Source organism: Mytilus edulis, chromosome 3 (genome assembly GCF_963676685.1).
Source record: "Mytilus edulis chromosome 3, xbMytEdul2.2, whole genome shotgun sequence".
NCBI classification, from domain to species: domain Eukaryota; kingdom Metazoa; phylum Mollusca; class Bivalvia; order Mytilida; family Mytilidae; genus Mytilus; species Mytilus edulis.
In genome coordinates, this window is record NC_092346.1 from 70,603,648 (window position 1) to 70,620,253 (window position 16,606).

General features: G+C 32.1%; 1 protein-coding gene across 1 annotated transcript; it reads right to left on the reverse strand.

Moving 5' to 3' along the window:
* Positions 1-6,005: 6,005 nt before the first annotated feature.
* On the reverse strand, positions 6,006-9,583 carry LOC139517306 (glycosyltransferase family 92 protein F13G3.3-like). Its single transcript, XM_071308227.1, has 2 exons — positions 8,908-9,583; positions 6,006-6,906 (listed from the first exon to the last, which is right to left on the reverse strand). The coding sequence occupies exons 1-2, from the start codon at positions 9,444-9,446 to the stop codon at positions 6,015-6,017; spliced, it is 1,431 nt and encodes a 476-aa protein (XP_071164328.1). The 5' UTR covers positions 9,447-9,583; the 3' UTR covers positions 6,006-6,014.
* Positions 9,584-16,606: the final 7,023 nt, after the last annotated feature.

A 16,606-nucleotide genomic window follows, 5' to 3' on the forward strand; every position in this document is an offset into this window, starting at 1 on the left:
AGTCATTAGTGCAGTAATATACGTTTAATACTAGTACTGCTCAAGTCGACACTAGGGACCATATTGACCTTGTTTTACGGTATTTATGATTCTTTCATTATTGAAGACCCTCCAGCAACTATCAAGATGAAGAACAGGAATAAAAACTTTGACCATTGATCATTTGTATATTTTTCTATACATTGACATTGTGTGCGATTAGCTCCCGTGCACGTGTACTTCATATTCTTTTATTTTCTGTTAAAGGGTCTGAACACGACTTAATGCAAATTTAACCCTTGAATGTAAAAGGTCATATGACAATACATTGATGTTTTTTTCAACAAATGATTTGATACCGGGAAATTGGTGGTCTTACTTTAATTTAAACCATGCATGTCAGCTATCTAGTTTTATCCACAGGCGCTTGGGTATATGATACAATTATTTTTTTTTATTATTTTTTTGTTGATTAAGATATTCAATTTTCTATATTTATAATACATATCTATCACTTCTGTGCATATCTCACCTACATAATATACCTAATTTTGCAATCCATACTAAGAAAAATTGGATATGATTTTATATACAAGAAAGGCAGTTTCGTATTCTTTGACATCAAGTTCAATTCTCCATGCAGAAACGAGTACTTTTTACTGTGTCCAGTAGCATCGTATATTCTTAAAATATTTTCTCGCATAATGCCTGGACATCGGTGGACATGCAACATTACACAGTGTGACACGTTTACAAATGAAAATCAACACTCAGACTAGTCATTAAGTAGGACAATAAATGTACAAAAGACAAACCCAGGACACAGAACTACTGAAACAATAGACCATCAACTCTGAAAACCAAAAGCAAAATAGAAACATGGATTACGAAAAATATGCAGGGGCGACACCAGAGAGTGAAGAGAACTTGCTTCTTGCAAGACACTTTCAGTGAAAACAATTTGATATGAAGACAATCTTTTGTTTTAGTTTTTTTTTTTTTGAAATTTAAAACATGAGCCTCAATGTAGTTACGGCCCTGTATGAAGCTAAAAGACAGACATGTACACAATCATTCTATTCACCAAACATATAGGTCCTATTACCTATAGTACTTTAAAAAAAAAACCCAGACAAAACCACGATGATTTGTTATCAATAAACCATGAAAATGAGGTCAAGTTCATATGAATCCTGCCTGTTATGTATGTTTTTTAAGCATTCATCGAACTATAAAAATGAGATCGATGGCAATGGATATATGGCAGATATAAACTTCGTATTGTAAGGTATCTGCATACAAAGTATGAAGCACCAAGGTCGTCTACTGTCTGAAATCTAAAACCTCAAACAAATAAAATTGAGAAAGGAAATAGTTTACTCCGCGGCAGCCATTGGTTGTAATCCTTGAAGTTATGTAACGCACTGGGGATTTATCGATGAAGCAGCATATTTTAGATGATGAAAGACATCATTCTTAAACAGCAAATGAAAGTATTAACCCGACCAAAACACAGGTGTTTAGGGAATGGACCCCTTTTTATGCCCCATTTATTGACATTATGTTTTCTGGTCTGCGCGTCCGTCCGTCCGTTCGTCCGTCCGTCTGTCCCGCTTCAGGTTAAAGTTTTGGTTAAAGTTTTTGGTTTTTGGTAATTTTTTATGAAGCTGAAGTCCCAATATACTTGAAACTTATTACACATGTTCCCATTGATATGATCTTTCTAAGTTTAGAGATTTCCCCCTATTTTCACGGTCCCTGAACATAGAAAATGATAGTGCAGATGGGGCATCCGTGTACTGGGGACACATTCTTGTTCTTAACTGTTTTTATTTCAATTAATATTCTATTAATATTTATTTTCAAAGAAAACAAGAAAAGATGGTCATTATATATCGACTACTTTAATTGCATAATCGTATGGATAAGAACAAATTTATTGAGTGAAAAAGGTTAAAATATTACAAAATATTTACTAAACAATAACACACATGTTGGGGATTTATTCTCCAAGCTCCTGTGAATCAAAACATGAGGTAGTCTGGGGGTCTATATACACATACAAATGAAAGAAATCTATATAGTTGACAAAATGAACTTTATTTCATGTGATGTCTAAATATACAATTAAAATTATAGATTTTTAAGCAACTGTATAGGTCATCGTACGGCCTTCGACATTGAGCAAAACCTATACCGCATAACAAGTTATAAAAAGTCCCGAAAAGACAAATGTAAAACAATTCAAATGAGTAAAATTAACAGCCCGATTTGTGTACCAAGTTTGTTTTCAAGCTACAGGTGGAGAAAACTTACATACTAGTTGTAAGGAATATACAGGGAAAACGTGATTATGTAAATAGAATTTTTTTTTTAAATGAAAACATTTTAAAAAGATTAGAAGATAGAAAAATAAAGAAAAACTAAAATTCAATTGTTCATGAACAATTGAACAGGTCTTTCCTTTTTCCTTTTTATCAATATCCTTCTTAGTTCAAAAATATAAGTTGCTAAGGACTTTTATGTTCGTAACAAGTGATTACTTAGAACAAAAATTATTCCTTAGGATAAAGATATTACTTCCAGTATTGAAAATGTTGTATTTATATTATTCATAGCCTTCTAAGTTCATAAATATATGGTTGCTAAGGGTTTTGTTTTGACCGTTGCTCGGGACCTTGACCTCTGGACTTTGTAGATCATGTTATGCTGAAAATTTTTGCAATTCAAAGTTTCTTTCTATCTCTAACCACTTTTGAGTTAATAGCAAAGAAACCTTCAATTCGGACCCCAAAACAGTTTGGGTGCCCTTGGTCCATAATAGTTGGTCCAATAGTTTTGGACCAACATAACAAATGCAGATTTAGACAAGAAACACAGAAGCTCCTTTACATTTTATCAGCCATCTTTTACGGTTATTGAGTAAATCCGATAGTAAGCTAAGGTCAAAATCTAGGTCATGACTTTTACCTTGGGGTATTTTCATGGTCACATGAAATGATCATCATTTGTGAAGATCCTAGGTGGCTACAACTTACAGTTTCTGCGTTTTAGTGGCCAACCGACATTGGTTAATTTTTATGGGTACATAATTGTACCAATGAGTCGTTGAATCTTTTCAATCCAAATGTAACGAAGAACCAGGGTCTGGTAGTGAATAAATTCCATCCTTCGGTTTTTTTTCTACCTATCATGGTTACGGATTTAAAATGATAACAAGGGTTTCTGTGTTAGGGGAGAAAAACGCTATATGTTTCCCCCCGGAAAAATTGGCATGATCCAACTTTTCCCCCTCAGTGTTAATGGGGAAAACCAGGATCAAGCCAATTTTCCCCCCTAAAAGCACGAGAAGCTAATGTTTCCCCCTTGAATGATAACGTCGCCGACATCAGTTCCAAATATTTATCTAAAAAGAAAATAGCAACATTTTTTTAATTAATTTTAGCGGTACGAACCCTTCATTGTATTACTATACATGTACATGTGTTACATGTATATATATACATGTTTATATTTTATTGTTGTCTGTTTGGTATCAAATTAATAATAAACCAAATTGAATATTAACCAACAACATAATTGTACTACACTCTCCTGTCTTCGAAATGGCACACAAAGAAGTGGCGGCTTTAAACATTCATGCTAAATGTTACGGGTGGTACCCTAACCACAAAATAGCTTTTGGTCAACCGATACTTGATACCTAATATAATTTTAACATGTCGCGTACTTTTTGGGGAAATCCATTAAAGTTTGGCTTAAAGAATAAAAATAATCAGAAGCCAGTCAGGTATTTCTTATAGTGAAAGGAAAGACCTTAACTAGTCACTGTATCATTTTTCTTCGTACAAATACATGATTAGAAAATTGCTGACGTTTCTTTGACTCTTTATAAATAAAATTATTTTGGTTTCAATATTTTTGTATCAATCAATAAATCAGTGTCTGCAAAAGCAGTCGTAATATAGAGATAAAAAATCATAATTTTTTTGTTCACTTAAATAAATATTGCATTCCTTTCTCAAAATTGCTCAGTGAAGGAAAAACCCATTACGATTATTTATCCTATATCTATTATAACGACCCAATATAGCAGAAAATCATAATACCACTTTTAAATTGCCCTTTTTAACCTTATGAAATATATTTAGTCGACTTCATTGAAAACATAAATCTGTAGACATACAAGGCCATTTCTGTACTTAATGCGTATTTAATGTTTATTACCTTTAAATTATAAGCATTATGTTAATGTAACAATTGATTTATTGTAAAGCGATTCATTTTACCTGAATAAAGACCACAAATCAAACAATATCAATGCTTCAACTGACGTACGACGTCTTAGCATTTAAAAATGGCAAGCCACCATTTTGCGGTTAGTCTACATGTGTTCATATGTTGTAACCCCCAGCTGTTTCCTGCGTTCGGAACAATTCTATAAAATTCAAACTTTTTAAATCATAAAGAGAACTTACTGTGTGATGAAAATCTGAATGTCTTCATTCTTTAAAATCTCATCTTATTGTCGAACCTGCGACTTTTGTCGCAGAAAGGTCGACATAGGGATATTGATCCGGCTGCGGCGGTGGCTACGACAGCGGCGTTAGTTAACTTCTTAAAAGCTTTATATTTTAGAAGGTGGAAGACCTGGATGCTTCATACTTTGTATATAGATGCCTCATGTTACCAAATTTCCCTCAGTCACATGTCTTATGTCCTTGACCTCATTTTCATTGTTCAGTGACTACTTGAAAAAAAAGTTAAGAATTTTTGTAATGTTAAATTCTCTCTTATTATAAGTAATAGGATAACTATATTTGGTATCTGCGTACCTTGCAAGGTCCTCATGCCCGCCAGACAGTTTTCACTTGACCTCAACCTCATTTCATAGATAAGTGAACAAGGTTAAGTTTTGGTGGTAAAGTCCATATCTCAGGTATTATAAGCAAAGGTCTAGTATATTTAGTGTATCATGGAAAGATTGTAAGGTGTACATGTCTAGCTGGCAGGTGCCATTTGACCTCGACCTCATTTTCATGGGTCAGTGGTCAAAGTTAAGTTTTTGAGTTTATGTCATTTTTCTAATACTATATGCAATTATAGGTCAACTATATTTGGTGTATGGAAATATTTTATGATGTCGGTGGAGCAGGTTTTATTTGACCTTGACCTCATTTTCACAGTTCATTGCTCAGTGTTAAGTTTTTGTGTTTTGGTCTGTTTTTCTTAAACTATAAGCAATAGGTCAACTATACTTGTTGTATGAAAGAATTGTAAGCGGTACATGCCTGCCTGGCATGGTTCAATTGACCTTGATCTCATTTTCATGGTTCATTAGTCAATGTTTAGTTAAATGTTTTCTTGGTTATGTGACAATTGTAATAAAGATTTATATTTAGAACTATCAACATAATATCCATGATAAGAAAAGAAGGCGAGATATTTCAGCGTGTGCACTCTTGTCTGTGTATTTTGTTTTGTTTTGTTTTGTTTTGTTTTGTTTTGTTTTGTTTTGTTTTGTTTTGTTTTGTTTTGTTTTGTTTTGTTTTGTTTTGTTTTGTTTTGTTTTGTTTTGTTTTGTTTTGTTTTGTTTGTTTTGTTTTGTTTTGTTTTTGATTTGTTATGTTTTTCTTTTTGTGTTCTTTTTCTTTTGTTTCTTTGATTTTGCGACAATAAAATTTTAAAACTAAGGTATGCAAATGTTGAAATAGTATGTATTGTTTGCATGCTCTTCTAAATTGTATTGTTAAATATGTTAAATGGAGAAGACTCCACAAGTCTGTTGACTTGTGTTTAATCCAATGTGTGTATATGTAAATGAAATATATGCACAGTATCATATAATCCATATAGTATCCTAATAATAGTGTGTAGAACTCTAAATATTTAATTATGCGGTTCAGATACTATACAGTGCTATTTTTCCCGGTTTTGTCAAATGTTAAATCCAAAGATGTTTCTTTGAATGGGTGTATCTGTTGTTGTATAACTGTCGTTCTGTATTCATGTATAAATCCTAGAAATGACAATATTTAAATAAGTTTTAATTTTTCAAAAGTTTTTTGAATATTTGTTAGTAGGTTATCCTTATACATCATCATTCTAGGGTTATGTTTTCCTGTAAATATTTCTTTTTCGTTAAACCAATGTCGATAATGGAACATTAAAGCGTCCTCTGGTGGAACGTGGTATTCGTTTCCGGTGGACCCGTCTCTTAGTTGCCATACATTATGAATACCAAGCTCTTTTATTCTACTAGCTTCGACAATATACTTTGTGCGAGTAGTTCTATCATAAACAGGACCGTGTTTTTGCTTCAATAACGTGACAAGGTTAAACTTTTTAACACTTTCCTTTCCTTTAAAATTAGTTTCAATATCTTGAATATCAACGCTAAACTGCACACTTTGAAAACTATAAACATTCAGTCCAGAAGGCAGATCTAACATCATTTCATGCCACGTCCGATGTTTTTTTGGTATTATAAATTCGTCCATATCCTGCACAACAATATACCGGCTTTTATGCCTATTGCGATATAAACAATCATTTAAAGCAGCCATTTGTCCGTAGTAATGTATTCTAGTTAAGTTAATAGGCATATTCCATGGAACAATGTCAACCATGCCTTGTTTTATATAATGGTCGAGAATTCGATTGACTCTACTACTAATGTTAAAGTTGTAAAAAGTGAAATGATCAGCACCTAATATTTTATTCAATTCTATCATTTCAATTAATTCGTTGACATTATCATATGGTCCATGGAGTGGTGCCACACAGATTGTAAATTTCTTGATAATCTCGGTAGGATATATAACTGGAAGCATCTGTGATGGTAGTTGACAGAATTTTCTGGAAAGTGTAACACTCGTTGGATAGAAGTTATTTGGCAAGACACATGTAAAGAATGTAGGACTATATCTGAAGTAAACAAAACATGTTATTCATTGATTTATCAAAATGATTAAAATGCAAGACTCCATGAGAACTAAAACCTAATGTCACGTTTCTATGAAATGGCTGTACCTTACGTAAATCAGTCCTTTAGCACATTCGCATACATATTTTTCTATTTTTAAATCAGCATTATAGTTAAAAATGATTTATTGAAAGATATCTCATATATACTCAATAAAAACAAAAACGCTAAAACACATCCGTGCGTCCGAAATCCTTTTTATATTTACTAATTTCAGGAACGCTTAAACATAAGCATAAGAAAAGTTTAAACTTTCTAAAAATGTATATATGTATAGAATAGAATAGAAAGCTTTATTTTGATACGGAATAGCATAAAACAATTGGAGCTCTATAGTTGTTTATATATTATGCTCCTTTATCCATATTTTCCACGTGGAAGTTATTATTTTAGTGATTGATGTTCATTTGTTCGCTGCTTGCATAAACCAATTGATATTCTAAATTCTAATACACATTTTTAATATAAGAAACAGTATAGGAAAGCCGAATGTGTAAGGGGCTGGGTTTCACCTCATATAATTTAAGAGTATGCTAATGGTAAGACCAGATGTAATAGCAAACATGGTGCTTTAACGAATCTGAAAAATGCAAACCAGTCACTGCTCTTCGCCCTATTACAACAGAGAAGGGCAGAGATAAGGGAACCTCCCAATGAATGGAGCGGAGACCAAAAGAAGAGGTATATAAAGAGAAGCAAGAAGAAGAAGAGGCGTAAACATAGGAATATGCTGGAAAAGCTTCTTAGGCCGATTTAAGTTTGTTAGTAAAGGGGGATGAAGTTTGAATTTGCAGAGAGAAATGAGAGCTGGGAAAAGACGTAGGAGTTGGAAGAGTGGAATCATGAACACCCTGTCCATACCATAATTCTAAAACATAAACAAAATAATTCGCGAGTTCAGTTTTTGTGAAATGTAAATAATTCGGTAGAATTGCCTTTTAACATTTAAAACACACAAGTTGCATGTTGCTGCATAAACTGCTCGGTTCTATATTTCAGCGAGACCAAGTTTTTTCTGTATATGTTATGATTTTTAATTTTTCTGAATATATTCAAACAAATTTATAAAAAGCCAAAGTTTGTCGGCAAGAACCAAAGATACTATGTTGGAAAATTTAAGCATCACTTTTGTTTAAAGAAACAAAGTGAAAGACATAAATCCTCATAGACACATTAAGGTTCATGTGGTACTCAGAGTAAATTTTGAGGTGAAATTGCAGCCATTTTAGCCAAAGGGTCCATATGAACCTTAAAGGATGAAAATAAATTGATGATGAAGGTATACAAAGTTCTATTATTTGCTTTAACAGAAAGAACGCGTATGTGCCTGCTTGATTTTTTCAAGCGTTCAACAAAATGTTCAATAAATTGACCAATAAATTATTTCGTCGTTTTACACCACGGGGTTTATTATCAAAACATGTATCCGTACTATCAAAGTGAATACTCCAAAACAATATGTGATAAATTTAGAAATTTGTCAATAGAATATAAATACACTTTTATTTATGGCTTCCTTACAGCAACATTACCCCATTCGTGTATGTCTATGCTTATTTCGCTAAGAAGAGGGTTCAAACAGGAAGTATATCAGTTGGCTGTATAGAATAACAGATATGTGGTAATATGATTGTAGATGAGATAACTATTCATCCGAGACAAACGGACGAGGATGTAAACCCAAGGTTCTGATTTATGCTACAAACCCCGGAAAAAGAAAAAAATATTGCTTGCAGTTTGCTTGATGTCGTGCGACATAGACTTCATACACAAGAAAAGGGGATGCGGTGAAATTATACTTTAAATTTGATTTATGAATTTACAGGTAAACTGATTAAGTAACTGAGTTCAAAAAGTTCAAAATTTAGCACGTATGAAGCCGGCATGCTGAATTAAAAATTAAATGTGATCCCGTGCCAGTTTGGACACAGTGTTTGACTTACCTACAAAGTATTTGATCATCCCATATTACAGTGTAGTATGGGTTGATCTGAGTACATAACAGTTGATCATCCCACATAGCCATATATCTAGCTGGGACGTATTTAATTGTTTTGTTGTCAGTGACAGCACACTGTAGATCATCGTATGTCCGTTTATCCATTGCACCTATTAACAAAACATAACGACTGTCGCGATCCACTACATAGAAACTGGAAAACAAATAAAATAAATTCTCATTATCCACAGCCTGCCAACCATGCTGGATCGTCATTTTTACTGAGATTTCCCGTTTTTCTATTGTATTGTCCGTTCTCACTACCGGTATGTCTTGACATGTTTCTCCTGGTACCCATTGATATTTTAATACATGAACGTATTCTCCCCTCCAGAATATCACAAGAGGTATAATAAGTCCGATTACACTGGATAGTATAACACATTTAAGTAACTGTTTAGATATCCTTCTCACCTTCGTTAGTGGTAACATAATACGATACACACCACATACAGGTTTATTGGGAAGAGAACACGTCCCCATTCATGAGATTCATGGCGATTTATAAACAAACACAGGTAAATACATCGATGATTTCGTGACGACACGTTTTAAATGTCGGGTATGAACAACTCACATTTACATAAATACCCTTGAGAATATTGATTTATTTTTAGAATATTGAAACAGTCAATAAGAATTAAACGTAATAATTTGTTTAGAAAAATACATAACATGTATTTTTCTATTCAAATTATGATGTATTGGATTTTATTTTTTAATTTCATGTGTATATTTATACTAGACGTTCCCGTGGAAACTTTGTTATAAATAATGTAATATTATAATATCTGTTCTTGATGTTACATATATTCTATACCGAACACAATAACAAGTAACATTCTGTAACATTTGTGTTCTGTAAGATTTGTACCTGTGGAAAAAATATTAGAGAAAATAACTGGAACTTTAATAAACTCAGGAAGGAACATATATATTTCATGACATATTTACTTCAAAATAAACAAACATTTAAAACATTTGTGATATAGATACATAAATGTTTAAAATTCACATAAAAAAGCGCTTTCAATATCCGTTTTCTCAATTAAAAAATACGATTGCTCAAAAACCTTTCCTAAAAATTGTTCCAAATTGACACTGAATATAAATAGATTTATAAACTTATCCGCGGCACAGTGCCCTTCTATTCTAATGGCAAAATAATCAGTGACAGATTCAGGGGGAGGGGTTGGCTTGCATATTGGGCAAGATCGCAAGATTTCTCTATTTCTCACGATTTATGTATTTTTTCCGAATAAAACCGTTAAAAAATTCCGCTCGCCTCTCGAGGAGGTATAATTAAGTTCAGTTTCTAAAATTAGTGTTAACATGTTTTATCCATATAGCATACACACTTTCAATATTTAATACAATTACATGATTTAAATAGGATCCGGAAACAGGCTGTTTACTTATACAAATCCCTTTCCTAATACAAATATGAACATTTCATGTGTGTAATACTCAAGAAGTAGAATATATAGAAATGAAAAAGTTGTTACACTAAATTGAAAAAAGAAACATATAATATAAAAAAAAAAGTATTTAGTTGTTAATTTCTGTGTCATTTTGGTCTCTTGTGGAGAGTTTTATTGGCAATCATATGTAAATGACACAGAAATTAACAACTAAAGGTCACCGTACGGCCTTCAACAATGAGCAAAGCCCTACCGCATAGTCAGCTATAATAGGCCCCGAAATGACAATGTAAAACAATTTAAACGAGAAAACTAACGGCCTAATTTATATAAAAAAAATGAACGAAAAACAAATATGTAACACAAAAACAAACGATAACCATTGAATTACAGGCTCCTGACTTGGAACAGGCAACTATACATACATAATGTGGCGGGGTTAAACATGTTAGCGGGTTCCCTCCCTCCCCCTAATGATAATAATGTTGAATACAATAAGAAGTTTAAAAAAATCAGATATATCAGAAATACCAAAGTGAAATGCATGTTTATGAACGGATACAATAATTTTAGATTTAGATATGTACTTTTCTGCGATAATGCCCCTTTTTCAAAAACCCTGGATTCGCCCCTGTAATTTTTATATATGTGGTATCAACTACTTATAAACTGTTGCGCTTCACATGTCATGTGTGTTAATGACATGAATCACAAATTTAAATTAAAAGACATATTTATGAGAAAAAAAACAGCTTAAGCTTTCTCATTGAGACAAACTTTGAACCCGGACCTTATCAGAACAAGTGTAACTACATTTTCTATATAAAATAAAAGAGCAAATAACTGATTGTATTAAAAGTAAATTTTGATTAATTCAAAGTTTTTAAATACGACATTGGAAATATTTATGCGCCAATAATACAGGAATTTAGTTCTTGCGTTCGTCAATCAAAAAGTCGCCATCGAAAACGGAGTCTCATTGTTCTGGTTGGTATTCTAGTCATTTTTATTTTCACAAATATTTCATAACAACTTGACAGAATGTTTTGTTTCAGTGTGTAATAGAGAAATGTTCAATAACCTCATTTTAGACTTATAAGCATGGAAATTTCAAGGCTAGTAACAGATGATGCAATGCATTTTGTTAAACTGGCCAACGATAATGTGAATCTACTAGTGTAATTGTGTATATAAAATAACGAGAGGTGGTAATCTATGATTGCCAATGGGACAACTATCCACCAAAGTTCAAATAATGTGGATGTAACCGTACGAAATTCAACGACGAGAAAACTCATACCGTATGATCGGCTTTAAAAGACCCCGATATAAAAAAAATATGAAACAAGTCAATTGAGAAAACTAATAGCATAATGAATAACAAAACAATTTACGACAATTATGTTTATGATTAAAAACAGCCAATTCATAATTAAAAAACATGCCTGTCAACAAAGTGACTATGCATATAAGAAAAATCATCATCTACTTCGTATTACATCAATGAAATGGAGGTAAATTAAATTCCCATCGTACCAAAGAGAAGAAGTCAGCCCCAGTGTGTCATGCGGCCAGACAAGTCCCATTGTATCAATGAGATGAGATGAGGTAATTCTCAGTATATCAATGAGATTCTGTTCAAACAAATTGAGGTAAATATTTAAACAAAAAACATATCAAAAAACTGTTTTGCCTCGCTTGTAAGTTTGATTACTTTCAGAAAAATGTATTATATTGTATTTTACTGTGTTTATGGCCATCCAAAACATGTTATAGGTATTCCAACTACTAGTTAATAAATAGCTTGTCGCATCAAATATACCAAATGATCATTCATCTGTGTTATTTTCTCGTTTTCTGTGATTTTGTATATACTTCTATTCGGATTTTTTATGTTTAAACCAGTCACAAAAACTACACAAAACCAGCTATGCCGCTTTGTCCTAAGAAAATCACCTTTCGCAAATGGACAAATAAAAAATAAAGAAAAAAAAGAAGTCCAAAGCCTCAAAATACGTTAACCAAAATTAACACATGACATGGGTAAAATATCTTTGTTCTTACTGTGCTATAATCTGGATAATGCACAGCAAAGGTGTACATTAACTACCTCAGATATACTGCACAGTTTAAATCTTTTTACCTTTAGGGGCGGTTCCTGGATTTTGAAAGGGGCGTTATTCGTTAAAATTTAAAACAAATATCACCGAGTTTAGCGAGACTAAAAAACAATATTGACGATTTTATGCTTAAACACGACATTTTTTCCAATCCAAGGGTTAACGACTTATTCGCCCCCACCCCGAATCCGCCATCTGCCTTAAAATTACGACAAAGTTTAACTTTGTACAAACATCGTAGTTTCAAAATAGTAAAAAAAAAAGAAGGGTTCCTCATTCCTTATTTTTTTTTTTATCTCAGCTGGGACATAAAATATTTCATCATATTTTATGTACAACGTAAATCTTAATTCAGTGTTTTAAAGTCAGAAAGATAGTTACAACAATTTTTGGTAATTTCTGCCAAAAAAGATGTATCTAAGAATATCCGAATAACAGAAATCTGATTTGGATTAGTTTTAGACTCAATGTAATTTATAACGACATTTTGAATATATCTATTCCTATAAAGTGACTATTTTGGGTCAAATTTAATGAGGATCATTTTTAACTTTGTTTCAAAACAGGGGAAGATTTTAGATGGACGTGTCTTAAAAATTAATACAGTAGATAAAAAGAAATTTGTGGGGTTGGGGGAGTAAAAGATTGGAAAGACAAACGTATTTTCTATTTATTTAACATTTTAGATTTAGGTAATATAACATATTCCTCGGTTTGTCTTTCTCTAAGCATATCATTGAGGGAAAGAACTTCAAAAGCAATTAATTCAAACTCAATAACCCTTTTTTATGAATTTTTTTCATACACGATCTAAAAATACACTATTTGTCAAAGTCTTAATTGTCACTAATTAAATAAAAATTGGGAATAAATTTAATAGAAACGATAAAAAAAAATCTACCATTAAATCGCAAATTTTAGAATAAGTCTTAATATAAAAAAAAAAGTTTTTAATTTAAAACTTACCAAAGTCTTATTTTCCCGTTTCTTTACCCTACAAGAAACTTTCCTATTCCTATCCGTGGATTGCGGAATATCGTCAACATTTCTAAAACGTTCACGTAAAATGTGTTAAAACAGTTATTGGCCAATCCAATCGGTATATACGATTTAATCTGCACGTTCTGGATGACCCTTTAACACGAACTCCTACGTCGTTCGGGTTAGTTAGGGTCACCAGAGCCGTGCAGATTAAATCGTTTATACCAACTTGCTTGGTCAATAACTATAATATAAATCACTGTAAGTAAATGAGACAACATAAAAAATGCTTGCTGTTTTTTTGAGTAACGAATTGAAACTCTAATATAAATTACACCTAACGTTCGGACATCGGTAGAAAAGTTGTATACAATATTCAGATCTGTTGTGGAATACCGTATTCCACAATTACCTACATAATAAATAGAACATGAAACATGAAACATTTTATTTCACTGAAGGCCTCATATGAGTCATGATAGTACAACAATATAACAAATAAGATATAATGCATGAACAAACATATTTACAAATGCATGAATAAATGGGAAGGTAAATATCATTTGTTAATTGACATTACAATTTTACAGAACTTGTCTAAGCCAACAAGAACAAATTTATCTTTGCTGTTCATTAAATTAGAGAAACTCATAGTATTTTAAACTTTACAAACATTTGCAGGCAAAAATTTCAGCCTTTCAGCATTAAAGAAAGTACAATCATATTATATATAATGAAATTCATCTCCTAGCACATTGCTGTTACATAAATCACATATTCTTTCTGATCTATCAATGCTATAAAATCTACCACAGTCAATAGGTAACCTATGAATACTGCACCTATATTTACACAAATTAATTCTTAGATCAAAAGGCAATGTAGTTAAATAATCTTCAAAACCAAACTCAAACTTGTACTTTCTATAATTTAAACATTTTGACGTATTAAATATCTGAGCCTTCCATTCATTTACAAACAAATTGTGGTAATACTGTTTCACATTTTTAGATAACTGACAATTTGTATCTATATATTGATTATAAAATCTATTCATCGAATATGTAAGAGTTGCTTTTCTTTGTACATATCCGATTATAATACTAGAAACTAAATCCGGACAAGGATTAAGGACGGCAAATGAACCTGACTATGCGGTATGGGCTTTGCTCATTGTTGAAGGCCTATAAATGTTAATGTCTGTGTCATTTTGGTCTTTTGTGGATAGTTGTCTCATTGGCAATCATACCACATCTTCTTTTTTATATTTACAAAGTAAAGTGGGGCTATGTTGGATGAGAAGATATTTTGCCTTGCAACGGGCACCCTAACGATCCCACTAAGAGTTGTTGTAAGGGATTAAACAGTCCACGAATATCAATAAGAATTTCAATACAATCTGACATAACTTGGCAGTTAACACACTCAATCATGGACGCCCCTTTTTGCATATAGGTGTTACTATTGAAAGGATGAGTTTATGTGATCATACTACTATGCCCATGTCAACTCTTTGCAAGTATGTAAAATCTGCATCCCTGAATATTGAATAATAAAGAATCGTATAATAATAATAGTGGATATAACTGGGAAATAGTCTTTGATCTGGCTTTCTTTAACTGTGTGTCCGCAAATATAAAAAAAGAAGATGTGGTATGATTGCCAATGAGACAACTCTCCATGTAAGAGACCAAAATGACACACAAATTAACAACTATAGGTCACCGTACGGCCTTCAACAATGAGCAAAGCCCATACCGGCATAGTCAGCTATAAAAGGCCCCGAAATGACAATGTAAAGACGTTACGCTCGATGTTGGTGTCACTTTTGGTAACGTCGTATGTTAACGTCGAAATCATATTATATAGACGTTTAGTAATATTGACGTCCAGTCTAGTCGTTTAAGTACCGGTCTTTGTAAAAATCATGCAGAAGGTGATTCATGGCATGTCACAGAAGTAATTTTTTTTTGCCCTATATCATAAGAACTTTGGTAGATGGTCAAAATTCTGTCTTTATTTTCCCTGTATTATGCCCGTTGCCATGGTAACCATCAAATCAACATTTTGCCTGAATATGTGAAAAAAGACCCTTTTTGAAAATATAAAATAAGGGAATTTAAAGTCCCATAGAAATAAAGTTAATCAATACAAAGGATATGTATATTTACAGTATTGACGAACAAAACCCCAAACTATATAAAAACGTTAAAATTGTGAATTTACTAAATAGTTTGTTTCCATAGCAACCATTTAAAAATGTGTTAAAATTGGAAAATGAAAAATTTCAAAAACTTTAAAATTTTAAATCTGTTTATCTCCCAAGACCAACAATACCATGACATGTCATTGACAAATTTTGAAAGACCACATTCTATATATTCAGAAAATAAAAAGAAAGTCGTGTGTTTTTTTTTCTTTAAAAAAAAAATTTAGTCAAAAATTGTCAATTTTCACCAAAATTCAGATTAACAATCAGATGAATAATCAAAAATTTTGAACTTAAAAAGCTAAAACTAAAACAATTCAAACGAGACTCGAAACTAACGGCCTAATTTATGTACAAAAAATGAACGAAAAACAAATAGTATGAAATTCAAAACAGTGTAGCTGTGGCCATTGATTGACCCATCAAAATCATCCATTGACTGGGACAATTTACGTGAACGTTTGTCTGTAACAACCACTGTTCATGACGTACCTACGATAGACATTTAAACTGTGGGGTCAACAAAGGTTTCTTAACGCCTTTAATTATAAAATAATTCGAAAAATTAATCAGGAATAACCTTTGTGTTTTGATTTATATAATTGATATAAATCAAAATATCGTGTTATTTCTGATTAATTTTTCGAATTACTTTATTTAGGTGTTGAGAACCTTTGGTGACCCCATAGTTTAAGTGTCTTTAAAAAGTACATAGTGAGCATTGGTCGTTACATACAAACGTTCACCTAAATTGTCCCAGTCAATGAATGATTTTAATGTGTCAATCAATGGCCACAGCTACACTGTTTTGAATTTCATACTATGTAACACGTATACAAACGACAACCACTGAACATTTGCATTATACACCAGTTCTAAATGCTTTTTTAAAATTGTAACATCAAAAAGTGT